The sequence below is a fragment of the Mesitornis unicolor genome, unplaced genomic scaffold (genome assembly GCF_000695765.1).
Source record: "Mesitornis unicolor isolate BGI_N332 unplaced genomic scaffold, ASM69576v1 scaffold9907, whole genome shotgun sequence".
Classification (NCBI taxonomy): Eukaryota; Metazoa; Chordata; class Aves; order Mesitornithiformes; family Mesitornithidae; genus Mesitornis; species Mesitornis unicolor.
In genome coordinates, this window is record NW_010195736.1 from 22124 (window position 1) to 48003 (window position 25880).

Sequence of the window (25880 nt, forward strand, 5' to 3'; positions counted from 1 at the left end):
TGCAGAAACAAATGCAAGTTATTGAAGAGCCACTGGCAAAAACTGCAAATGTGAATGATTCTAAACCACAAGAGCAAAGAGCTACAGCAGAAGAGAAGTCCAGAGAGCGCCTTCAAAGAAAATTACAAGCGGCTTTAATATCACGTAAAGAAGCACTGAAAGAAAATAAATGTCTAAAAGACCAGATTGATAAGCTGATGTTGGAAAGGGAAGAACTGGTGAACAAGACAGGTATGCTTGAACACTTGTTAGAACTTGGTAGAGAAAAACAAAGTTCGAGTACTGCTTCTCCATTGTCTGAAGAGGAGAGCCTTGTTTCTGAAAATGCTAGACTGTTGACTGAAAATGAAAACCTCACTGCGGCATGTGAAAGTCTTAAATCCACCATGGAGACTATAGTTCAGGAAAAAGAAGCCTTTTCTTTTCAACTAAATACCTTAAAAGATTCTCAGACAGTTGAATTAACAGGATGGAAGGCTAAACATAGTGAATTAAAGCAGGAGTATGAATCACTTCTTCAGGCTTATGAGAATATCAGTAGTAAAATAGCAGATATGAGGCAAGTTATTGATCTCACTAGAAAGGAGAAGCAAGAGGCAATTCAAAGACTCAGGGAAGGAGAATCTGAGAAGGAGGCTCTTGAGAAGCATTTGCAAAAACTTGCTGATGAAAATGAAGTTATTAAGAATCAGCTGAAACAACTTAGTGAATCCAAGAAAATGGAAGTTGATGAATTACAAAGTAAAGCAGAAAGGCAGATCCGTGAGCAGGAGGCAAGGATGCAGGAACACCAGGGTCGTCTTCTTGAGCTCACTGATCAGAATCATCAGTTAATGGAGGAAAATGAGCAGCTGAAACAAACCTCTGAAAATTTAAAGCAGGCTTTAGAGAAGATTCAGGATGAAAATGATATCCTTCATAATAACATCACCATAACTAAAGCAACTCTGGGAGAGCTCCAAGTTCAAATGGAAGTCTACCAAAATGATATGCAATCTAAAATCAGTGATGCATTGTGTGAAAATGAATCATTGTTAAAGGACATTAATGTGTTAAAGGATAAACTCTCTGAAAAGGAACAAGATGTGCTTATCCTAGAAAAAGAAAAAAAATCAATTTCAGAAAAAGCAAAAGAAATGGAAAAATCTTTGGACCATAAAAACCATTGTCTAACAAAGCTGGACGTGGAATGTGAAAGTCTTACACAAGAAATTGTTAGTCTAAATGAAAAAGTTAAGATTTTAGAGGATGATAAATGTCTCTTACAGGAAGAATTAGAAAATGTACAAGAGAGTTCTTGCAAAGTAAAGAATGAGAGAGAATTTCTTGAGACAGAGTTGCTTAATCATGTTAAAAAAGTTGATCTTCTTACTGATAGAGTGAAATCAGCACAGGTACAGAATAACTTGCTATTACAGCAACTGGAAGAATTAAAGGCAGAAAAATGTAATGTGATTAGAGAAAAAGAAGAACAGCAGTTACACCTTGTAAAATTGTTTGAGGAGAAAGTGAAAAGTGCTCAGAGGGATAATAATGGAAGTAAAACCAAAACAAAGGAATTGCAAGAACTCTTAAGGGAGAAGCAGCAGGAGATAAACCATTTGCAAAAGGATTCTATAAAGTTCCAGGAGCTGATCCTGGATTTGGAAAGATCTGTGAAACTGTCACAGACAAAAAGTGAAAAATTTGAAAAGGACTTAAGTAATATGTCAGAAAAGCTTGCAAAGTCAAATGAAGAAGTGCATCACCTCAAAGGACAGCTTTCTTCACAGATGGACTTGTTGGATCAGTCAAAGAATGAAGTAGACAGGCTTAGAGATGAGAATCTAAGGTGGGGAACAGAACTTAAGAAGAAAGAAGATGAACTACAAATTCAAAAGAAAGAATATGAAAGAGAATTGGAATTTAATCTTCAACGATTAAAATTGAACCTAGAGGAAAGACATAGTGCACTTGAGAGAGAAAGAGATAGGACGATTAGTGAGATTCGTGGTTTGCAAGAGGAAGTTAGCATTAAAAACTCTCAAAACAAGAAACTTCAAGCAGATTTGAATGCTGCTTTGGCACGATTAGCAGCTTTTACGAAGTGTATGTCCTCTCTTCAGGATGACCGGGACAGGGTGATCGCTGAAATGAAAACCTGGGAAATGCAGTTCAAAGAGGCCATCCAAAATAAAGAGAAACAGATAGAAGACAGTCATAAAAGAATAATGTCTTTACAAGATGAATTGAAAGACAAAATTACTCAGATTCAAGAATTGAGTATCAAATATTCTGTGGTAGAGGAGACAAAGGGTGAACTGTACTTGAGGCAAAAATCAGTTGATGCAGAATGCTATAAAGAGCTCTGCAGGATCAAGGAAGAAAATAGGTTTTTTTTAACCAGGCAGCAAGAATTGGAGAGTATTCTTCAGTCAAAAGAAGCAGCTTTGCAAGCACTCCTTAAAGAAAATAATTCCCTTAATCACCTCATAGAGAATAGTAAAAGTACAGGAAGAGAGATAAAAGCTCTGGAAAGTGATTTTACAAGACAGGAACAAGAATTGCAACAGCTCCTAGCTGAGAAGGAAAAAAATAATGCTGAATTGCAAAAGCAGATTACCATTTCTGAGCAAATGAAGATCATGCTAAATAATAAAGACAAAGAAATTTCCTTACTCATTTCTTCAAAAGGTGATGAAATTTCTAACTATCTGATTGAGGTACAGAATCAACACGAAAACCAAATCAAAGAATATGAATGTCAGTTAAGGTCTTTGCAGATAGAGAAACAACAATCTGCGGAGTCCTGTCAGAGATTGGAAAATGAATTAAGAAATCTCCAGATGAAGGCAGACAAAGCAGGTCAAGATAAGGCTGCAATTGCCAATGAAATAGATGCCTTTAAAAAATCCATGTCATCTCTTCAGAATGATCGGGATGATCTTTTTTCTAAATACAAAGAACTGGAACAGCTTCACCAAGATGTCTTAAATCAGCAGGACAGCATTATAGTTAGCAATGCAAGTGAGAATAATGCTCTAAAGCAAGAATTAAGGATACTTCTCAATCAGATAGATGATCTTCATTCTGAAAATGCAATGCTAAGTGCACAGCTGATAAAGTACAGGGAAGATCTTAACCAAGTTTTATCTCTGAAAGACCATCAGCTGAAAGACTTACTTAAGCAGAAATTGGATTGCATTAAAAGCCTTGAACAAGAAAAATACAATCTTCAAAAACAAATAAAAGAAGTGCAACTTTCCAATGAACTGCAAAAGGATACGGCTCTATCTTTGGAACACGAAAATAAAAAATTAGCGTCTAAAGTAAGTGATTTGGAATCTTTAATTGCATCATTAAACAAAGAGAAGCTTGTTTCTGAATCAGGAGAGAAACTGCTAACTAGTGATAGTGTTCAGAAAAAAGAATGTGTATCAACTGGGCAGTATGGAGAGAATCTTCAGAAGAATCAAGAACTCCAGAAATCAAGAGGCAGGAATACTAAGGATGCAGATGAGGCATACAGTAAGACTCTTTTGACACTTGAACATGGAGATGAACCTGATGCTTTTGCGGAGAAGATGGTATTAGAAGTTCAATCTCAAAATAGTGAGCTGAGGTCCCAAAATGAGGCCTTTGGGAAAGCAATGACTGCTCTGCAAAATGACAGAGATCGAATAATAGAGGACTTAAAGATACTTCAGAGCAAATACACGTCTGAACTGAAGATGGAAAAAAAGAAAGGAGATGAACTTGAAGCTAAATTGGATGGCTTTAAATTGCATCTTATCAGTATGCTCAAAGAAAATTCTCTTCTGAATAAGGTTATTTTTGATGCTGCAGATAAGGTTACACTTGATCAGATTGCTGATGAAATTGAAAATCTCTGTAGGACGTTAGTTAGTCGTGAGATGGAGATTAGCAGGCTCTCATCTAAGTGTGGGAATTACGTCCACCAGATTGAAGCGTTTTCCAAGGCTATGGCCAGTCTTCAGGATGACCGAGACAAATTGCTGCAGGAACTCAGCAGTCAGAAGGTAACTTCTGAAACAAGCAGGGCACAGCTTCATTTCACGTTGGTTGCAACAGCATCAATGAGATAAATGATTTTAAAAGTAATTTGGGTATGTCTCAGAACAATAAGGAAAGACTGGTAAGTTTTAATTAGCTACATCACTTTGTAATTATTTTTTTTAATGCGGATAATGCTTGGAAACATGGATTCTGAAGTTTAACTTTGTAAATTATGTGAGTGCTAAGAAAATATTGTGTGACTAGAGAAGATGTGCTTACAATTTTGGCTGCTTAGGTGATTATCCTAACAGGAGCAAATGGGAAAAAAACATTATTCTGTAATGAGAATTCTAGCACTAATATAATACAGTTTGCATTCCAGATCACTAATCGTGTTTATTAAATGTAGGCTAAAGAAGGAGCCAGCCTTGCAGCTGTTGAAATATCAAAACTGAAGACCAAGGTTGATGATCTGGAGAAGACATTGCATCAGACAAAAGCCTTCCAAGCAGAAACTGAGAGAGAGATTGCATCATACCAGAATGAGCTTGCTGGATTAAGGTATAAATATTAAAATTAACAAATCGTACGTGGCTCCTGTTTCTAATTCTTCAGTGACTTCACAAACTGACGTAAAACTGACACAAAACCAAAACTATATATAGTTTAGCATGAAGTAGGATAAGAATATTTCTATAATATGTGAAATCAACTTCAATGGAATTGTCTTTGTGATTATCCTTCTATGTCTATTTATGTAAAGTTTCAGGCAATCTTAATTGAATATTTTCTGTTCCGTTGGTGATTTGGATATATGGAACTGCAATTTAAGTATCTCATTATTTCAATGCTTGGTATTATATTCTCTTCTTAGAGTAACAGTCGATATGGCTGAACATTTCCCAAATCTGACTAAGGTGTTGCATCCTTGGCCCAACTACATATTGAAAATTAACTTCCTTTCACATTTGAGCATTATTTTTGTAGATTCAAGAGTATACATCAGTACTGTTCACCTCTTGCATCATCTGTGGCAAATGAATAATGTGACACCATGGGCCTAATTCAGTGAATGCCTCATGAAGTCAGCTTCAGAGGAGGGTGGTAGGCAATTTTAAGTGGCACTCAGTAGAGGTAGATCAAGATGTCGTCATCTTAGACTGTTGTTCTCATTCAAGCTTTTTAACTTGTATAGATCATTGAAGTGTGAAAGCATGTTTTGATCAGGTCAGTGAAGATAATTTGAGGCCAGTAGGTGGTATCCTTGTCCTTTACTGCATTCTACTGTCCACAGTGAACTTTCTAGATTTCTAATTAAAGTTTGTGTAAGATAATACACAAAGTTTGTGTAAGATAATTCTGTTTTATACTAGAAACTTTTGGGGAAGGAAGGTGTAGATCAAAAGGCCAGCCTCACGTTTATCTTTGCAAATGTGAGCAAGGTAGCATGAAACTTCCAGAGCTCATTCTAACTTGTAAAATTAACCAATGAGCAGCATGAATAATCTTTTTCCATTTTTCTCCCAAAACTTTAAAAATATATAATAATTGAATTCGAAAGTATTTAAATTACTTTTGCAGCCTTTGTGATATTGCCTGTGTATGACAGCAATTTCTGGAAATCTGGTATGTTTGTGTCATTCAATATTTGAGTCTAGGAAATTCCTTTTCAAACTTGTGGGCTTGGAATAGGATAGAGTGGCTCTACACAGAGCAGCACTCTACACAGCTGAGACCTAGAGTTGCTTTGCTGCGCAACCTTGTTCTTCGGGTAGCTGAAGTATTATTGCATTAACAGATGTTATATATTTACAGCCAATGAACTTCTCTTGTCTCCAAGCCGACAAAGCAAATGTGATGTTACTGTTTTCCAGGCTTTATTTTCTGGTATTTTGTTTGTGGGGTTTTTTTTTTAGGAAAATTCTTTAAACTGAAGTATGTATTGAGATTGTTCATATAGTGCTCCAAATTTGCATATAACTGTTCAAAAAATACTTTTTTTTTGGAGAAATAACAGTAAGTACAGCTTTTTCCTTTTCCTTGACTTGTAGGTAGTGTATTATAATTTAACATCTAGTCTGACATCTTATTTTCAGAATGGAGAAAAACCTCCTACTCTCAGAGTCACAGGCACTGCGAAATCAATGCCAAATCACAGTCGCTGAGAAAGACCAACAGATTGCAGAGCTACAGAAGCTGCAACAAGACATGATTGTTAAGAAATCAGTGTCTGCTGGCAGCAATTACCCAGTCAAGGTAAGTGGATGAAATTAAGCAGGTGGCACAAATCTACTTCCATCAGTTTTTTGTATTAAGTTTGCAGCTTCCTTCCCAAAAGAGAGCTAGGCAGCCTATGATAGTTAAGTATGACAGGCTGATGAGCGTGTGAGCTGTATTTCAGTTTTGCCTGGGGTCTAATCAGCAAGTTACAGTTGTTACAAGCAAATGAGTTGCAGTTCTTGAAAACACTTTTTAATGGAGTCTGATATATCAGTCATCTTACTTTAAACAAAGAAAAATCATGAGTTACAGTGTTATCATATGCTGGTATGTTATCATATGTTGATAAAATAACAGAAATCTTGCTACTGTGGTATATTTTAACAGTTAAAAACATGAAAAAAACCTCCATAAGAAATTAAATAGTTGAGAAGCAAAAGTTTAAGGCCGTGAACCAATAATGGTTACTTACTCTCAGTCAAAAAGGAGTAACCGTTTGCTGTGGTTACATTGTAAGATAATGGCATTTGCTTGTTGCTGAGTTGCTAATGTTAGTAGATTACATAAGTGATCTTGTAAGTTACTATCTTAAGTTATTTTAATTCAGGATATAATACGAAGAAGTAAATACAATAAAATGGTTCAAACATGGTTCTACAGCAGAGCAGGTGCTAAACAGAGACACATAGAATTATAAAATGGTTTGGGTTGGAAGGGACCTTAAGGCTCATCCAGTCCAACCACCCTGCCATGGGCAGGGACACCTCCCACCAGATCAGGTTGCCCAAAGCCCTGTCCAACCTGGCCTTGAACACTTCCAGGGAGGGGGCATCCACAGCTTCCCTGGGCAACCTGTGCCAGTGTCTCAGCACCCTCACAGTGAAGAATTACTTTCTAGTATCTAGTCTAAATCCACTCTCTTCCAGTTTAAAACCATTACCCATTAATCCAATTTTAGAATTGGGTAGCTGATGCAAATATTATTAGGGGAACAGAATGACAAACAAGATGATTTGCGTATATGTTATTTTTAAAAGACCAGTCTAAATCAAGTAAGTTACTTGGTAGGAAAAATGGCATAGAAAACATAATTCTTGAGTGTAAATAATTTGCAGTGCGCTTCACCTCAGCTTTGCAGAATATTACATTGCAAGACAAAAACAAGTTTCAAAGGAGGGAGGTGGAAAGCATGACATAGAAAAACTTCTAAGAAAAAATTCAAAAATTATTGGGATTGTTTACATTAAGAAAGAAATGAGAGAAAAAAACCAAACTGATGATACTTTGGAATGTAAGTGACATGAGAATCTACCCTGTCACTTCTTGTAAAACTTGGTAGTTTACATTGGCAACAACAATGTTCAGAATTTGAAACTTGATGCTAATGCATTTTAAAGATTTGATACTTGATGCTAAAGTATTTTAGAGATCTAATAAAGTTCATTCATCAAAGCCTAAATCAGTCTTTACTGCAGATCAGAATAGGACCTAACTGGGGTAGGGGAGAAGGGAGAGATGTGCCTAATGGAAGTGTTCTTACCCTTCCCCTGAAGCAGCTGGAGTTGTCTTCTGCCAGGAACAAAATACTGGATTTAGAAAGGCAGCAGCTGAGACCCAGTCTGGCAGTTGTTGCCTGCTTTTGTAGACTATCATTAAGTGTTCAAGGAAAGTGTTATTTTAGAATAATATTCTTATTTGCCTTTTCTGTACCAAAGGAAGTAAACAGTATTCCTTTTAATTTCATTTGGGGGTTGGACTGGATAATCTTTAAGGTTCCTTCCAACCTAAATGTTTCTATGATTTAAACCAGCATTTTAGCTGGTCAGGTTTGTGTTGCATGTGCTGTTCATTTTCTATGATTAAAATAATGAATAAGAGCTATTGAACAGTACTACCTGTTGGGTTATGGAATATTTTATGTGGTAGGAGTCTTTATTTCATGCTTGTGTAGGAAAGTAGATTCCATGAAGCATTAGAGGTGGCACACTTCCCTCCATTATTGGAGATTAACATTGAAATGTTGACCTGCCAGAGATAAAGAAGGCCAATGCTGTGAATCAGTGATAAAGATGAGTGTTTGGTCAGGTTTTTTGTTGTGTTTTGGTTGTGTGTGTCTGTGTGTGTCTGTTTTTTTTTGTTTTAGTGTTTGGGTTTTTTCCCCCAAAAAACGGAGTTTCAGCTTTCAATTCATATTTACAAAATAGCTGTTCTTCTGCAAGTCATGAACACTATAGATTATTAGTTTGAAAATAACTTTTGAAAGGTGTTCTATATTCATCTGACTTTTTATATTTTCTCCCCTTTTTTGGTGCTTCACAGTACTTGAAGATTAAAAATTAGGTTGGGTTGCCTTTTTGTGATAATTTTTTTATTGTTTTTTTTAAATTGAAGTATTTAGCTTGAAAGTACTAAGTAGAAGATTTTGTTGTAGTATATGGTCTCTTGTCAATGTGGTATTAACTTGTGAGAAGGAAATGATGTTGTGAAAAGGAAATTATTCTGTAATCCGTATATATATTTAATGTTGGAGTTACGTATTATTTAAAACTTCCTATACCATTTACCCTGAGTATGCTAATACTCTTAAAGGTTTTAGAAACTGCCACCCTTGCTGGAAGTGCGGATGTGCCAGAAGAAATCAAACATGTCTTAGCTGAGAAGAATCGGCTTCAAAATGAACTGCAGCGCTGCCTTCAGGAGATCCACCAGAAGGATCTGCATTTTCAGCAGATTAATTCAAAGGTAATTTAGAACCTAACAGCTGTGATCCTAAACAGTTCATGTGAGTCTGAGCTGGTATCAACATGGAAATATTGCTAAACTGGCTGTGTCTTGTATGATTAAAAGTTAGTTCACTTTAAAACTTGGATCTTTCAAAGTGACCCAGTTGACTCGGACTAGAAATTGCAAACTAAATGTCAGTATTATCATCTGTCAAGCTTTCCTGACTTGTTATTTGACTGAGAGAGTTTTATTTGAGTCTGCATTCTGAAGAGATTGACAGGGCACTGCTGAACTTCCAGTCAAAGTGAAATATTTTTCCTTATACACAGAAGCAGATGTCTGTCTTAGCTGGAAAAAGATTTTAGCTATCTCATACCCAATTTTAAATACCTCAGAAATGTTTCCTTATAAATTCTTGATGACCACTTTTGTGGCTGTTGAAATGGTAAGAGTGTGTGCATGCACTTGTGTGTTTGGTTTTGGTTTTGTTTGCAAAGGTTTGTAAGTGTTCTTGGAAATTCCCTTAACGTTTGTCTCTCTTTGTGTGGCCTGATATTCAAAGTGATTTAGGTTTATGTTACCTTACATCTGTCATGGTGTCTGTTTGCACTGCTTCACTCAGACATTTTATAAACCGAATTACAATTTTAACCAAACTTTGAAACAGATGTGGAAATCTCAGGCTCCTACAAGAGGAGTGTTTGGGTAACAGGTGGAGACTCCAGTTATGGTGTGTCTTTTGAAAAGATGAAAAATTGACTGCTGAATGTTCCTGAACTGCCTGGTGATGAACGTGCTTATGTTATCAGGCTTATTTGGCACTATGCGTTGCCCTGAAGTAACAACTGCATGTACTGTCTGTTGGCAGGTGGTGATAACATAGCAAACATGGAGAGGAAGGCATTGGGGTTCAAAACCTTGATTTTTCTGGTTTGGGCATATTGATGACAGAGGAAATCAATCATCAGGTTTCATTATTTCCACTTCTCATGAAACAACTAGTTAAACTTTAACAAACTGTGAGCTTGCCAAAAAGTTGATGCAATTTGGAAACTGGTACTTAGTTATTTTCAAGAGCAAGTCTCAAACGTGTGGTAAGTTCATTAAGGAGATAATTACTAATTTTTTTAATTTAAATGTTAATTTCTTTCAGGTTGTGCAGTCAGCCGAAGAGAATGCTGTCTTATCTGCCCAGTTGAAGACTCTTTCTCAGACTCTAAGAGATAACCAGCTTCATTACACTGACTTGCAGAATCGCTATTTAAGACTGGAGAGGGAATATCAGACAATGCAAGTGGCATCTTTCCAAGGCACTGTTCAGGTAGACAGATATATGGAAATGTTTTGTAGGGTTTTTTTTCTTCTGTGCTTGTGCTTTTCTGTTTTTCATGCTAAAAATGAAGTAAATACTTTTTGTTGTACTGATTAAGTACTTTTGCCCATCATAAAAGAAGAAGAAAACTGTCTTTATTGTTGTAAAGCTCTTTTTATTTGACTTTTCATTTAGGGAAGCTATTTATACATGTTTGGGGTTTTTATTTGTTCCTTTTGAAGTATCATCTTGAATTGGTCTAGAGCTGGCAGACATAATTGGATGATCCCTAGTCATTGGATCAGCATGGTTTAGTGATAATTTTGCATCAGTCATGAATCATTTTGCAAGGTGTTTGAGTACTATTTTTTGGGTGTGAGGTCTGTATCACCAGTTCAGCATTTCAGTACCCTTTGCCAACCCCTCATGCACATCTGTAAGCTTATTCCTTTGTGATCTCTTAATTTTTAAAAAGTTTTCCTGTACTGCCTTTGTTATTCAGTAACCATCAATTAATGTAATACCCTGAAGTATTGTATGGATACTTATATAAAACAACCCTTACTCTTCCATAAACAGAAATAAACACAAACAGGGAGAACTGTAAACTAAAAAATAAATGAATAACTGCATTATTTATGAAACTGGGGTCAGTGCTATATTACTATGTGGATATGTAGAAGCATTTCTTCCACGTGTTGTTCAGAGATTGCTGTGTTGTGCAGTGGACGTGTATCCTTCAGGTCCTGCAGCACACACAAACTGTACTCTTCATCTGCTGTTAGAAGACAGGTTTGGAAAATTGCAGCTCTAGAAACTGAAAGATTAAATGGCACAAAGTGTGGTTTGTTCCACTGCTTTGTGGTGCTTTTGGCTTATTTAATTGAAATAAAAATTTTTAGCAGCTAGAAAAATGATACCTGGCTTTCCTCTCCCCCCTTTAATATTTTCTAGGATGAAACTAGAGCCGAAGTTCCCCCTGGAGCACCACAGGAAAGATCTGCAGTTATTGTTGAAATAGACAATATGGAGCTAAATGAACTTAGAAAAAGGTCAGGACTAAGAGCTTGTATTAGCAATATTGTTTTCCTGACAGCTGTGTTGTATGTGCGAAACGAATGCTTTTCTACCCCCCTAAGACATTCTGAGGGAAAAGAGAAGGAAGTGAATTTACAGTGGATTAAATGACTCAGTCATATTCTTGAATCATTATTATCTGGTAATATTTGTGTCTTGTTTTTGTAAAGATTTATACTTACTGGTGACTTTATTTCAATATGTAATCTAGGGCTTCTCATTACAATTAAGTCTTTATCACAAAAAAGAACATTCTGTAATAAAAAAGAACAAGAAATTCTTTAAGTATGTAAAATATTGATTTCAGATTTCATTTTGTCATAGGCTTGCAGAGACTGAACAACAATATGATTCAGTGCAGCAGGCTCTCTCACAGCTGACAGAAGCACTGGCAGAAGAGAAAAGGAGGAGAGAAGCTGCAGAAGAGGCTCTTGGATTCTCTGAGGAGCAAAGTAACAGGTAAAAGACTCCTGTCTGTAAAACATACTTATTTTCTTATACTTTTGAGGTATGTGACAGTTAGATTGCTGCATTAAACCTGTACATAGGTTGGATAATAACTTGGATGTTCAGAGAGCCAAAGCCAGCTTTTGCTTTTGCTTCCCCTTGAACCAATGCATGGTGAGGTTTTCATTTACACTATGAGTGGAGTAAATGCAAATTGTGCTACAGAACTGGAAAATGGAGTGTCAGATTTTGTTTGCCTTTTATTTTTTATTTTTAGTGAGATTAGTGATAGGTTTTCCTATGGGTGTTAGATTTCAGAGCAAATTATGCAAAAAATTGAACAAACAAATAATAGAACCTGTTTGTGGTTCCACAGTACCTGAAGCAGTGAAAATGCATGTGTAACTGTTAAAAACCTCAGTCTAACTGCAGGACAAGAAATTCTTACGGGCTTTGGGGTTTTTTTTCTTTATTTAATTTCTTGCTTCAGTTGTTGGATTCAGCAGTCAGTGTTACTTCTTTTTTTCCAAGTTAGAAAAACATCTAATGTATAACAGCTTTAGTACAGCTACTCTTTAGATTTAAAATACAATTATCAAACTGCCTACATAAAGCCTCCATCACTACCATCATCTGACGATCACTGTGCCATCAGCTAGTGATGATGGGGGTTAGTCTGAATAAATTAAACACCTTGAGAGTAGCTTGTAAATAGACACTAAAAAAGATCTGGCAACATAAACTCTTACTGCTTTTTACTGAGACCGTACCCCCGTAATGTAAGTATACAAAAAAATTATCTGTATTCGTTACTTTAAAAGAGCAAATAATTCAGTACTCCATTATTTCCCTTTATTTTTTTCTCTAGATTTGAAGTAAGCGGTTACAGGTCTGTACCTAGCGAATACACTGTTCAAATGGAAACTGAGGAGGAAAGGGAAGCCTTAATCATCAATCCTAGTGAACATGTTATTGTGCGAAAGGTAAGTAAATGAAAACTTCTAAAATCCCTGAATTCAAGCTACTTAAGTGGCACACATGTTGTATACTGCTAGTTACAGACTGGGTTGAGGATGGCACAGCTCATTATGTCCTTCATGCTACTCCTTCCTTTTTCCTGTCTTCACTCTGCTATACCTTTCTACCAACTTCCATTCATTCTTGGGAGTGTGGATTTTCCTTGACTGGCTGGGAGTCACTGATTTTGAGTCGTCATCTTTATATGTAAACACAGGCATGGAGCAGCTGTTTGTCTTATCTGCCTTGTCTCTGAAAAGCTGACTCTGAAGTGCTCTTTTGTTGTGTTAGGTATCATGGGGATGGGTGGGCCATGGAGACATCCATTCAGAGCAGCAAATTACTGCTGAAGCTGTTTTACTGAAAAGATGTCCTTAATTTCTTCTGTTTGGGTTATGTGTGATGAGTCAAATACAGGCAGCTGTGTAAGCCATGCCACAGAATACATTACATATGTCCAAATTAAAATATGAGTAATCATATTTATATTACACACATACCCATTAAATAAAATGTGTGTAGATATAATTCCTCATTTTATTCTCTAGTATGTATATGTAATTGTCTAATACACAAATACCTTGTATCCATTTCTCTCCCCTTTTTATTAATGCTGTTTTCTTTGGCCTTTAAATCGTTTATGCTTACAGCCTGTGCTGTGGCATCCATTGTTGCATCAGAGGCAAAAGGTTTATAGTGTTAATTCAGAAATCTAGGTTGCGGTGGAGCAACTTCTTACCAGCATTCATGATTACTCATTTGATGTTTTTTTGTTTCCTAAACAGATGAAAGGAGGAGCCCTTTCCTTCCGAAGATGGCTTCGAGGGCGAAGTCTTTACTGTTCCAAGTTGCTGACCTCAAGGGCAAAATCCCGCTATTTATTCTTCACATACCTAGTTACACTACATGTTGTTGTTTTACTGTGCCTCACTGGTGTTCTCTGAATACACTGCATTTTCCGAGTAAATTATTTCCCTGTAGGTAATGGTGTGCCAATTCAAGATGATAGACTTTTCACTCGCTGCTGTTAAGCTATGCACTGGACACGGTTGTATATATTCCTGTTACACCACATGAATCTTGAGCTTCTGAAAAGAAATTTGTGCATATCACAGTTGCTCCAAAGTTGACTTGAATTGCTCTTTAACAGTGGAATATTATATTTGCTAAGGAGAAAATATTCCCCTCTGTTTGCCCTATAAAGAAACTGCTGCATAAAAGTTATTTAATATTGTTTGTGAGTATATAATGATTGATTACTACTGAATGGGTTGTAAATTATATCTTTTCTATATAAATTTTATTTTAAGAGTTAAACTATAAATTTTAAAAGAATATTCAGCTATTACTGTTTCTTGGCTTCTTGATTATAACAAGAAGTTTTATAGAGTGCAATAAAGGAAGAGCTACTGTGGTTTTGATTTTTTTTTTCTCCTGAAAATAAAAGATTTAAGAAGATTGTTCTTTGGCCATACAGTTTGTACTGGCTCTGACAAAGTGCACAGATATGTATATTGTAATGAAGTAAGCTGATGATTAAAGATTCAGAATTGAGATGACATCAAGAAATGTCTTCAACTTCTTATATTCCTTTACTGCTCAATATCTAATCACTATTGGAGCCACAGAAATGATCCGAGGGCTGGAGCACCTCTCCTGTGAGGACAGGCAGAGAGAGTTGGGATTGTTCAGCCTGGAGAAGAGAAGGCTCCAGGGGATGTTGTAGAGGCCTTCCAGTACGTGAAGGTGGTCTACAAGAAAGCTGGGGAGGGATGTTAACAAAGGTGTGTAGCAATAGGGTAAAGGGCAATGGTTTTAAACTAGAGATGGGTAGATTTAGATTAGACATTAGAGAAACCTTTTCTATGATATGGTGAAATGCTGGAACAGATTGCCCAGTGAGGTGGTGGAGGCCCCATCCCTGGAGACATTCAAGGTCAGGCTTGATGGGGCTCTGAGCAACCTGATCTGGTAACATTGTCCCTGCTCACTGCGAGGAGGTTGGAAGAGATGACCTTTAAAGGTTCCTTATGATTCCATGATCTGAAATTCAAGCTTATGAAAACACAACCTTACATATTTTACATCCTTGGGCTTCAAGGTACAAGTGAATAAAGGGTACGTTTTTTACTAAGAGTCTGTAGGAAGCAGGATTTGCATTCAGTTTCTGTAGACACATAATAGAATGTTATGTGTTGCATATTAATACAGCCGTGGTCTTTGAAACTTCTCAACTGTTTCTCTGGTTCAAAAAAATAGTGTATTTCTGAAGACTTTTGACACTGGAAGCTGGAAAGTTGCTTTTATACCCTGTATTGTGTTTTGGTGTTTTTTCTGTCTGCATTTCTGCTCACATCTGTATAAAGTGGAGATACAATCAAAACGAGCAGAGTCTAAAGCAGTAGAGATAAAATCACAAAAAAAAGGAGTAGCCATTTGATTTCCTCTTTGCTAAACTAAAATCCCAAGAATCTTGTAGGAAAAGAAAATCTAATGAGTGTGGAAGGATTCCATCAGTACCAGACAGATATAAGATTGACTTTGAAGAGATGTTAGGAAAGTGAATTACTGCTTAAGACCAAAGATTCTTATATGCGAGGTTTGCTGTGTGGTTGTGTGACAGAAAAGAAGGTGGGATTGGTTGACATTGACATTTGCAGAGTTAACGTTGACCAGATTGTAGCTGATGTTCTGCATTACTGGTGTTTGTCGTGTGGAATGGGAAATTCTCTCTGCTGCAGTTACCTCTAGGTAAATCCTGTAGAATTTCTTCTTTTGATGGATTTTAATATTTCTTAGTATAGTAAAAGTCTGAATTTCTATATAAATCCAGTATGTTCTGGTATAATTTGTCTTTTTTTTTTTTGTGAGATGGTAATTGCTCATCTCTTTTGAATGGCTGATTGCTGGTTGTCCCTGTCTGCAGCCGTAGCGTCACCCAAACACAGAGGTAGGTCAGCTATTTTCAGTCTTTGTGCCACACAAACACACACCAGGTACAGTTGAAACCTGAGTACTGTATGTGGTGAGGCTGTTGCTTGTCCAGCTTGAAGCTGGCTGTTAACAGAATGATAATGAGCTGTTCTTAGCTAATTATCTTAGGATGAAACAGAATGCTTTCCAGTGACAACAGTGGACCAACAAGTCCTTCCAGTCTTACTTATGTGTTGTGAGGTCTTGAAGGGAAGAAGACAACCTTCTGTCATGAGGCATAGCAAGTTAGTGAGTGGGAAAGCAACCAGAGGTGTTAGGAGTTCTGCCTTCATTTATCCACACCTTTGTGCTGTCACTCGGATAAGCACAAACTGGGGGAAAAAAAACCCGAAAGTTTCCAAAAATGGCTTAGCACATGTAGATATTCTGTGAACTTCATTCCAGAAGCTGACATAACTGTAAGGGAAGGTGAGATCATGTCTTTTACAAAGAGGCTGTTACAAATTGTTACCATTTCCTGGGTAGGTATTGCCCCGAGAGGTTTTTTTCGTATTATGGTTCATGATTGTAACGCTTTGCTTCACTTGAGATCTTTTGGGGATTTGCACACTTGCTGGACTTGGATGCTGTTTGCTTCAGGCTTTGAAGAAATTCCAAAGGGTCTGCTGGTGTAAGGTAATTCAGGTTTGACTGCATGGTTGCAGGGAAATGTGCAGATGTTCCTCATCCCTAGAAGGATCAGTAGAGAGCAATGAAACCTCAGTCTGTCTGAAACCTGGGCGAACACTTCAATAGTGTTTGCTGTCGGGACTTCAGGCCTTACGCAGGAACCAAAAAGGAAGTTCTCTGTTAATTGTATTTCATTTTGCACTGGGAAATAGAAAAATAAAAATTGAAACTAAAAATTAAAATAAAGCAAACTTAGGAAATGTACTGAGGAATATCTTTTTATGAAAAGATGAAGAAGGTGACAAGATTACCAAAGAGCTGCTTTGTGAAAATTATTATTAAGCCTATAAATTCATCTGTCAAACAATAACGTATTCAATGAAAATGGTAATTAGTGCTCTTATCAGTTCATTCACCTTGTAATTAAGTAATGATAAGCAAAGCAAGATAAGTTTTTTAAAAAGTGAAATTATAGAATTCAGTGATTGATTTTATTTCTCACCATGAAGGATTAAACATCTTGGTCCTATCCAGCCTTCTTTAAAGCCAAGGAGTGATGTTGAACTCTGAGAGCTTTGTAGCATTTCTCTGCTTTAAAATTCTCCCCTCTTAAATTCTAGTATCTCATCTGGTGTAATTGCTGATTTATTTAAGGGTTGAGTTTTTTCCTGGTTTACACTGATCGAATCAGTCTAGGTGCAGTTTTGTAATGCTGGATACTGCCAGTGAACGGTTGGTTTATTGCATTCTGTAGGTGTTTTCCTGAGAGTTTTAGAATAAAGTAACACTTCATGTTAATATGAATGAATGTTCAAAAATACCAGTTACTACAACTAACAGTCGAACATTTCTATAATAAAGCTGTTAACAAATTTATGTGGTACAATTATTCTGCTCTCTTATGTGAAAAAGAATCAGTCACAGACACATCAACAAGAATTAAAATGGTTATTCTTATTTAAAATAGTGTTAATTTGTCAAATTATACTTCCATTTCATCTGAGAATGTTGGAAATTGGACATGTCACAGCCTTGCTTGTAAAGCATATGAGGATGGATTGAACACCAGGAACTTTATGCAGCTCAAACTTTTAAAAACCTAAACTGTTCCTGTTTGTACATCTCCAGGGACTTTGGTGTTTTGCAGAGAGCCTCTGAAGAGCCTGAAATATTTTAAACCCCACAAACAGGACTGCATGAACTGGTTGCAGGGTAGACCCTAATGCTGCTGGCCCTTCTGCTCCTGGCCTGCCCATGCACACAGCACTCAGGCGGGACTGAAATGCCATCGCAAGTCAAGTACATTTTGGTATTATTTTAAAAAATTATGCTTAATACATTTTTGCAATGTAAGGGAGAGGCCTTTGCTGGACAAGTGTTTTTCATTCCTTTCCCATTTCTGAAGTGCTCTTCCTTACTGAGTGAAGTTGCCAGAGAAGGGAACAAAAAACATCCTTACTTCTTGAAAATCCTTACTTTTTCTTGACTGCCTAGAGAGGCAATTGTACAGTCCTAAAAATAACCAAGGAATCTGATGCAGAAGTCTTGGTGGACTTCAGCCCTGCCCGGGTGAGAGTTTTGCCGTGAATTTCAGTGAGTTCAGGACTTTGTCTGATGTGTCGGCCAACTGCTGAAGTTGAGTTGTTCCTGTGCCAGCTGCCTCTTGTTCTGTTTAACGTAATAACCACTTCAATAAGGCATTTACCACTTGCGAATGTGGAGTAGGGCCTCACATTACAGAGTAGCTGTCATTTAAAAACTCCTAGCAAATGCTTCCCTGAAACTTTTGGGGGGGGTTATTTTTAGTTTGTTGGTTAAGATTAATGCTGACCTTCTAAAAAAAGATGAATTTAAACTTGCCACTGGGGAACATCTGTTGTCTTTGAAGTAATGAATATTTGGTGATTCTTATTTACCATCGAAGTACTGGCATTATAACTGGTAGGTGCATATGATCAATTCATTTTTGACAAATGAATTTTTTAGAAGATAATTCAGCCTTGGAAGAGATGGGTTATGCTTGCTTAAGTCCAAGTAGAGGTGAGTGTGTATCCACAGGCTGAACTTGTCCCATGATCACGAGGCCAATTAAAAGAATATCACAGGACTCCTTGAGGCTACAGCAGAGAAGACGTCCCTTTTGGAAACGAAGGCTGAATGTCCTGATTAATTTGCTTCAGTAAAACCTATTCAAGCTGAAATTTATGTGGATACTTAACATGCTTTGCAGGATCAGGGCTTTACCATAGACTTTGCTGTTTAGATTTATTCTTTGCCAAAATTACTCATTGTACAGCAATCTGCTGTCTAAATGATGGAGAGTTGCACTGTCCTATTCCCTTCCATCTGCGCCCCCCACCAGCCCTCCAAATTGCTGTTTTGTAGCGAAATTGCGAGGCACTATGTGCAATGACGATAAAACCACTGCCCTTTTATGTGTCAGTGGTTCTGGGCTTGGCAAAGCTGGGTTTGCAGGAGACAATGCCCCAAGAGCTGTATTTTCATCCATCATTGGACATCCATGCCATCAGGTCAGTTGGTACCAATGTGTAAGTGCTGTCTGGTTTGGATGGTTTTGGGTTGGTTTTGGGGTTATGTTGGTTTTTTGAGACTTCAGACGTGACAGTGAGAAAGTGTCAGACTCATTCAGGCAAAACTCCCATTGGTCTTTGTAGGAGTTTAGCTTCTTACATGTAGGATTGAGCTGCACATCTTCAAGGTAAACTTCTTGGTCCTTTGGAAAAGGTGTTCTTCAGCCATAAAATGTTGACTGTAGAAGAACATGAGTGTTTTAATGATATGAAGGTGTCTCATGGAAAACAGACATACTCAGCTTGTTGGATTAATTAATACTTGCTGTATCAATAATAATAAAAAAATTCAGATAGGCAGAACATTGCTTACATGAGAAATCAAATGAATAGTGGTAACTTCCTTTTCTTGTTTCATTAAACAATAGTATGGTCCAAGAAACATCTAAAAAAGGTCTCTAATGCATCACTTCATCAACAGGGTGGGAAAGGATAATTGTGGCTTTTACTGACCTTGGAAAGGGTCTTTCTGCTTAATTAGTTTCCTCATAGTTCCTTTATAAATAGAAGATGCAGATTTTTGATGATTTTATTCATACCTGAATCAGATCTTAATTTTCTGGGCTGTAAAAAAGCCCTTCTCTGAAGTTCTGTGGGTTCTTTTGCTGAGCTTAGTAAGCCTGGTTTGACAGGCATAAAACACTAAGCATTTAAAGGAATGCATTTTGAGCAGCCCCATGAGTTGTTGAAGTTGAATACCAGTGGTCGAAAACATGCCCATTCTTTAACCTCTCAAACTGCTCATTGGCTTTTATTAGTGATTAAAGCTGGCATGTAATTTTGCACAGTTAAGCAGCTCAGCAGCTGTATTTTTGAATCTGTGGAATGAAAATGTATCCATGAGAAAAATTAATTATTTTTATGCTATTTGATGAATAATATTTTATCTTGTATGTTGTTATATTATTTGAGGCAGTCATGATAGGATTCCTAATGCAAACAAGATGAACTTAGTAAAAGTGTTATTTAATAAGTTAATTTTATTTTAGAAAGTCTGTCTCTTTTTTATATAAACTAATGCTTTTAAAACAATTTGTTTTCACAACATTTCACTTCCAGCAAGGAGGAATAATGTCACTGTTTAAAGGAAATAAACTGCTTAGACACAAAGTGCAACCGAATATATAAAGTAAATCTAGGGAGCCAAAAAGAGATTATATCTTTTATCACCTATAATTTCTTCCCTTTATTCCTTTTTGCAATGACAAAGGACCCGTCCCTTGTGGAGAACCATGAGTTTGCTCATTTTTGCCTTGACTGGGCTCCTGCATGTGGAGATCTGTGTACATTATACACACGTACCCATCAATATATACCTGCGTTTCATCAAGTGTGAGATACCTTCCTTCCTCTTTGAAGCTGCTTTGCTCTTCCTGATGAGTTTACAGAGGAAGTTAGTACAGAGTAGGTGGTTACCAATAAATTCACACTTTAGTTCCTTGAGCATTTTGAGGCTACATTCTGGAATGGCCACAGCAGGTACTACATGTGCAGTTTAATCTTAAAAATTATATTCTAACTCTAATGCACATAGTATACTGCATGAATATTAGAATAATATACTTTGCACTGTGTTATGGTTGGAATGGGTCAAAAAGACACCTGTGTTGGGCCTGAAGTGCAAAGCAAAAGAACGATCTTGGTTCTGAAGGGTCCCATTGAACATGGAAACATCACTAACTAGAATGACATGGAAAACACGGGTGTTTCTTTTTAACCTAATTTTGTCGAGGCATCATTTTGCCAAAGATACGTAATTTGCCATTAACCTTCTTGCAAACCAAAGGGAAAATCTTGAAAAATTTGTAATTGCAGTGTAGGTAAGGGGATGGTACACTATGCTAGTACAGGAGTTGGTTGGGTCCTGGCACTTCTAGAGTGACTGTTCTTCCAAAAAGTAAATGCTTATTACTCGTCAGATTTGTCAGTATGTTATAAAATTATATTTTGCTTTACACATACTGTTTTCAGTCTTTGAGTTCATACTGAGGCAGAATGTTTGACAATGATAAAAAGTAGCTAAAGTAAAAAAAAATAATTCAGGTTGTGATTCATCAGAGGTGAAATATTAAAGATACATTATTCAAGTTGGGAACAAAAACTGTGAGGTGGAGGGATGATTTTTACCTCCTCAGTACTTGCCTACATGAACAAGACAATTCATGATGCCCACATCTCCTATTGCATATGACATTCTCACTGTAAATTAAAGAGGAAAAGACAGACTGGAGGTTCCTATGCCCATGCTAATTCTTTGGGATTTTTTTCCTGAAGCATGTTTTTCTGTTGTTGATTCCAGTTAGCTTTTAACACCTGGATGGCAAGAAGGTGTTTTTATTCCCTATCAAGCCCAACTTTCTTGACATGAGGTCAGTGCAATGATCTCTCTGTGAAATCCTTGCTTAAGGATGTCCCAGAGCAGGCACAGGCAATGAAATGTACTCATGGCGAATGCTGGAGAGGCAGGAGGAGTCCTAAAAGCTTCCTCATTCTGCTAAATATCTCTGATAACCTATATGTCCTAGTCCCTTCAGGAAGCATCAGAGTCTGTGGAAATATTGTACCTCCTCTTCAGAGATCTAATTGCAATTTGGTCCTTCGTCATCTCCAAGTGGTATGGTATGGGAAGGAAGCTCCACAAGCAAATGCTTCTGGTAATGTTTTCCAGTGGAAAATACCACTGAAAGGAAGACACAGGGATGGTGGTGTTCTGTGGCACCCTTGTTGAGATGGGATTTATACAGTTACAATATGTATATCTAAAGTCAGTTATTGTGTCATATTCATGAACCCAAATTGAAAAATGCAGAATGTTCCTGATGAACAGACCTAAGTCGGTACAGGAGCAATGGGAGTTCCTCAGTTCATATTTGGAAGTAAATTGCCCACCTACTCCTCTAGATGGAAGCACAAGATTTACATTTCATTAGTTTACTGCTTCCTGGGAGGACACCTTGTTCATTTTTGCAGAGTAGAAAGTCTACCACATACTTCCCATTATGATGTACTTGCTGATAATTTTCCTGCTGTCTGTATTGAGCAAGAAATTATATTTTCCTGTAGGAGAAAAAAAAAGATTGGAAGTCACTATTTTATGTTCTTCCCTCAGTGACTGGTGTGAGCATCTGGAAATTGTCCCGTATATAACATACACTGGTATGTGTTCTTTTGCTGGGTAATGCTGGATGCGAGGGCAGACAATCTAAATTCTAGGTAGGAAAAGGAATTACAGAAGGTAAAAAAGATGGCATGTGCCTTACTGTAGTGTAAACTCTCTGGCTGCCCAGAGAGGTTGTGGAGTCTCCTTCTCTGCAGACATTCAAAACCCGCCTGGACGCCTTCCTGTGTAACCTCCTCTGGGTGTTCCTGCTCTGGCAGGGGGATTGGACTGGATGAGCTTTTGAGGTCCCTTCCAATCCCTAATGGTCTGGGATTCTGTGATTCTGCGAAACTCTTGGCTAGTTTGATTGATTGTACGGTGTAAGGTGGTAGAGTCTTCAGGCAGTGCTGTAATTCAAATAATAGTCAGTCACTATAGGGGTTCTTGTAGTTTGAACTTTTCTTCTCTTTGTCACTTAAAGGATGAAGGAATTACTAGTGAAAGTTGGTTCCTAGCCCAGACTTGCCTTCTTCTGAGGGACCTAGCTTGCAACATGCACTGGCTGACAACGATGCCCCAACACCTATGCTTGAACTTCTGGCTGAGCCCAGCAGCAGGGTGGGACAGAAAGAGGAGGCTGCTTTCCAGTGAATGAGCAATGAGAAACAAATAGAAAAAAGAAGCATGAGAGAAAGGCACCAGTAAGAAAGAGATGAGAAACAGCATTGCTAACTTTTGTGATTATTGCAAATAAGAAAAAAAGGCGTATTTTTTTCATACACGGGTTTCTGTGATTCAATAATGTATCTCAGCTTCCTCCAAAGCTCTGTAATGCACACACACACGTACAAGTGTACACACATGTGCACGCACTCCTGTGGCTGAGAGAAATTCTGAAATACAGTTCCTAAAGTTTTGATGCTAAGGGAATATATTTTGTATATGTATGTATATTCTTCCTTCCTAAGATTTTTTTTTAAACCAGTTGCATGATTTTGTCCTGAACCACAAATTCCTTTCCAGTGTTTGGAAATAATACTGCTAAAAGCATCACAATGTAGAAGAAGCAAGAAAATTACTGGGTAATGTGCCAAAATCAGGACAAAAGCTTAATAGTGCAGTGCCCAACCATCCATACGTTATAAAAAGCAGGGGTCACCAAAAAATGAGGCTGAGTGCACATGTGTGTGAGAGAAAGCAAGAGCGGGGATGCTGCAGGACGCGCAGCGAGCTGTGTGAATTGGGAGGAGAACGTGTAGACAATGAAATGAAGCATTCTTCTCATGTGCTTCAATTCACAATATTCAAATGGGGACTGCTCTGGTTGCTGCTGGATAATAATACAGGGCATTGTACATCACTTTTCATTTGTTCACAGCAACTGAGCTGACAACGTATGGGAGGGAAAGCGTTGGGATGGAGCGTTTTCTGGCTCTGGTGACTACGTAAATGTTTAATGTAAGTGTTGGAATAGTTCTTCCTCAGTAATTTCTCTTTGCTATTGTTCCTGCTGCTTACATTTCATTATTATGACCTATAAAATCCAACACTGAACTATTTTTGTTTCTTGTAGAATGTCATTATCCATTAAGATTCTGGATATCATTAGGTCAAATCTCATGGGCTGTGCAGTCACTGATCCTGCCTGGTTTTGAGGAAAAACCTGCAAACTGGCCGAGGTTCAGGCAGGGTCCTGCTTTATGAGTCCAGGTTTGTTCCTCACTGCTGAAATTGCCAGTACTTTGTTAATTATGTAAGCATTGAGGTCTCCATCTCTTCCTTTAGTTCCTTCCTGTCTGAAATGGCAGTCTTTTTCTTCTTCTGTCTGTATTATGTATTCTAAGCCTTCAAATGGAAGATGATGCAGCATCCCACGCCCCAGTTCTGGAAACATCTGATTCTCTGGGTTTCTTTCTGTGGGGTTTTTTTTGTTTGTTTGATTTTGTTTTAGGGGACTGAGATGGAAATGACATTTTTTTTTTTAGGGCTTGTAATTTTCTTAATGAATATTTCCAGCTCTGGACAGCCGTTGACTTTGTAGGTGCTTCAAATTTAGAGATCTTTTTTTCCACTTAAGTTTATTTGGAGCATAATAATACTTGTTTCTAGTATATTAATCAAACAAACTTACCCATAAAAATATCCTGATATTTTGCGCTCAGAAGTAAACTTCTTGGGTCAGGCAAAGCTGAGCTAAAAAAAGAAAAGAAACAAGAAAGAAGGTTAGAAAAGTAGTAAATGAGAAGATAAGAAACATTTCATGATGTTACTGAACAACCCATCTTTCAGCTGACGTCAAGAAAAAGATCCCTTTATTTCCTCAGAGCCATACTCCTCAGACAATCAAAGTCAGCATCAATTGATACATTTAGCACCTTCCAATGTTAAAAATACTACAGTACTTTACAGGCTGTGACTAGGAAATCTAGTTACTCTGTAGCAAGTGAGAGTTTGATTCTGGATTTACTGGATGGCGTTTCAGCGGCATAAAGGGACTTTTGCTTCTGTGGTAATAATTAGATTTCTAAAGACCATCTTGGCAATGACTTGCAATTAGATCAGTGTCCAAGCAGCTTGAAGTGAAGAAGTCTTTCCAGGTCCAACAGTTCAGTGCTTCAGTTCAGTTCAGCTTCTCTATCAGAGCACTGGGCCTGGGAATCAACCAGTGCCTCTGTTCAGAGAGGATGACCTGTGCTCTGTTTGGGGAGTCCTAACCAGAAGGATTCAATTGTGCAGGTTATTCTGTTGTTACATACAGTAGAAACCCAATGATTTTTATTCTAAAATACAGTTGAATTTGGCAGATTAGCTTTTGTGTGTTTGCTGTCAATTTTAAATATGGCTGTAAAAAAAAAAAATCACTCAGACTATATTTGAAAAGCTTTCTGTGTAGTTCGGTGGACAAAAGAAATGATTTTCAGAACACTTTTCCAAAATTAATTTCAGTTTTAGATTTGGCATCATTTTTGCTATAACGAACTCTAGTTTGTGCCAGAGGAACACCCCGTCCTGCTGACCAAGGCCCCGTTGAATCACAAGGCCAATCAATCTTGAAAAAATTACTCAGGTGATCATCTGAATGTTGTGCTGCAGATCATTTCTGCATAGAAGCAGCTAAAAAATAGAAATAGTTCCGGGTGTTCAGCTTTCTTCTTCATGTGGAAGACAAGGCCTTAAGGGTGAAAGAGCAGAAAGAAGTTTCTGCTGCTGATGCAAGTTTTCTGGATGGCCCTAAAATGTTTCAGGCTTGTGACAGAGCACTGGCCCAGGCTGCCCAGAGAGGTTGTGGAGTCTCCATCTCTGGAGACATTCAAAACCTGCCTGGAAGTGTTCCTGTGTGACCTGGTCTGGTGATCCTGCTCTGGCAGGGCTTGGACTGGATGAGCTTTCGAGGTCCCTTCCAACTCTTAATATTCTGTGATTCTGTGGTTGCATGTGGCAGTGAGATATATGGAAGTAGCCTCTTAAAGGCCTGAAGACATTTTCTTTGTTCACAAGACTGTGTGCAAGTGGGGAAGCTGGAGGCCAAGGTGGCTTCTGATGCTGAATTTTGGTGTGTAGATAATGTCAACCGAGGATTCACGTAACTTTTTGGATAGAGTTATGTGTCATTGATGTTTGTGCTGGCTTGGGAAAATGAGTTGTCTGAAGCATTGAAACTTAAATGATGCTTTGCTAAAGATTTTTGCCTGTGGTATATCCAGTCTGATTTAGCAAATTCAGATCAGAATCAAAAGTCAACCTCCTGAAGTTTGTGTATTTTAGAGCAGCCTTCTGGCCAAAAGTCCACATT

The 25880-nt window shown here is 37.6% G+C and overlaps 2 protein-coding genes and 1 pseudogene across 2 annotated transcripts in view; all 3 read left to right on the top strand.

Annotated features, from left to right (window-relative positions):
• LOC104543580 (golgin subfamily B member 1-like) overlaps positions 1-4085 on the top strand; it is a gene marked incomplete at its 5' end in the record, with an annotated part of 25611 nt that extends 21526 nt beyond the window's left edge. The window contains 3 exons of the mRNA XM_010188225.1: positions 6-1085; positions 1269-1831; positions 1943-4085. Of these exons, the coding sequence (XP_010186527.1) occupies positions 6-1085; positions 1269-1831; positions 1943-4085 (3786 nt within the window). The remainder of the gene's footprint in view (positions 1-5; positions 1086-1268; positions 1832-1942) is intronic.
• LOC104543581 (golgin subfamily B member 1-like) lies at positions 3839-13737 on the top strand. The gene is made up of 9 exons (XM_010188226.1): positions 3839-4135; positions 4406-4557; positions 6093-6252; positions 8806-8958; positions 10094-10261; positions 11207-11304; positions 11654-11788; positions 12645-12763; positions 13586-13737. The coding sequence occupies exons 1-9, from the start codon at positions 4109-4111 to the stop codon at positions 13735-13737; spliced, it is 1164 nt and encodes a 387-aa protein (XP_010186528.1). The 5' UTR covers positions 3839-4108.
• Positions 13738-18798: 5061 nt separating this feature from the next.
• LOC104543582 overlaps positions 18799-25880 on the top strand; it is a 52642-nt pseudogene continuing 45560 nt past the window's right edge.

Excerpts from the sequence above, each read along its gene's own strand:
- LOC104543581 (XM_010188226.1), top strand. The coding sequence starts at position 4,109 with ATGTCTCAGAACAATAAGGAAAGACTG. Across the intron at positions 11,789-12,644 it reads TCTGAGGAGCAAAGTAACAG|ATTTGAAGTAAGCGGTTACA; the intron begins GTAAAAGACTCC and ends TTTTTTCTCTAG. Across the intron at positions 12,764-13,585 it reads TGTTATTGTGCGAAAGGTAA|GAGGAGCCCTTTCCTTCCGA; the intron begins GTAAATGAAAAC and ends AACAGATGAAAG.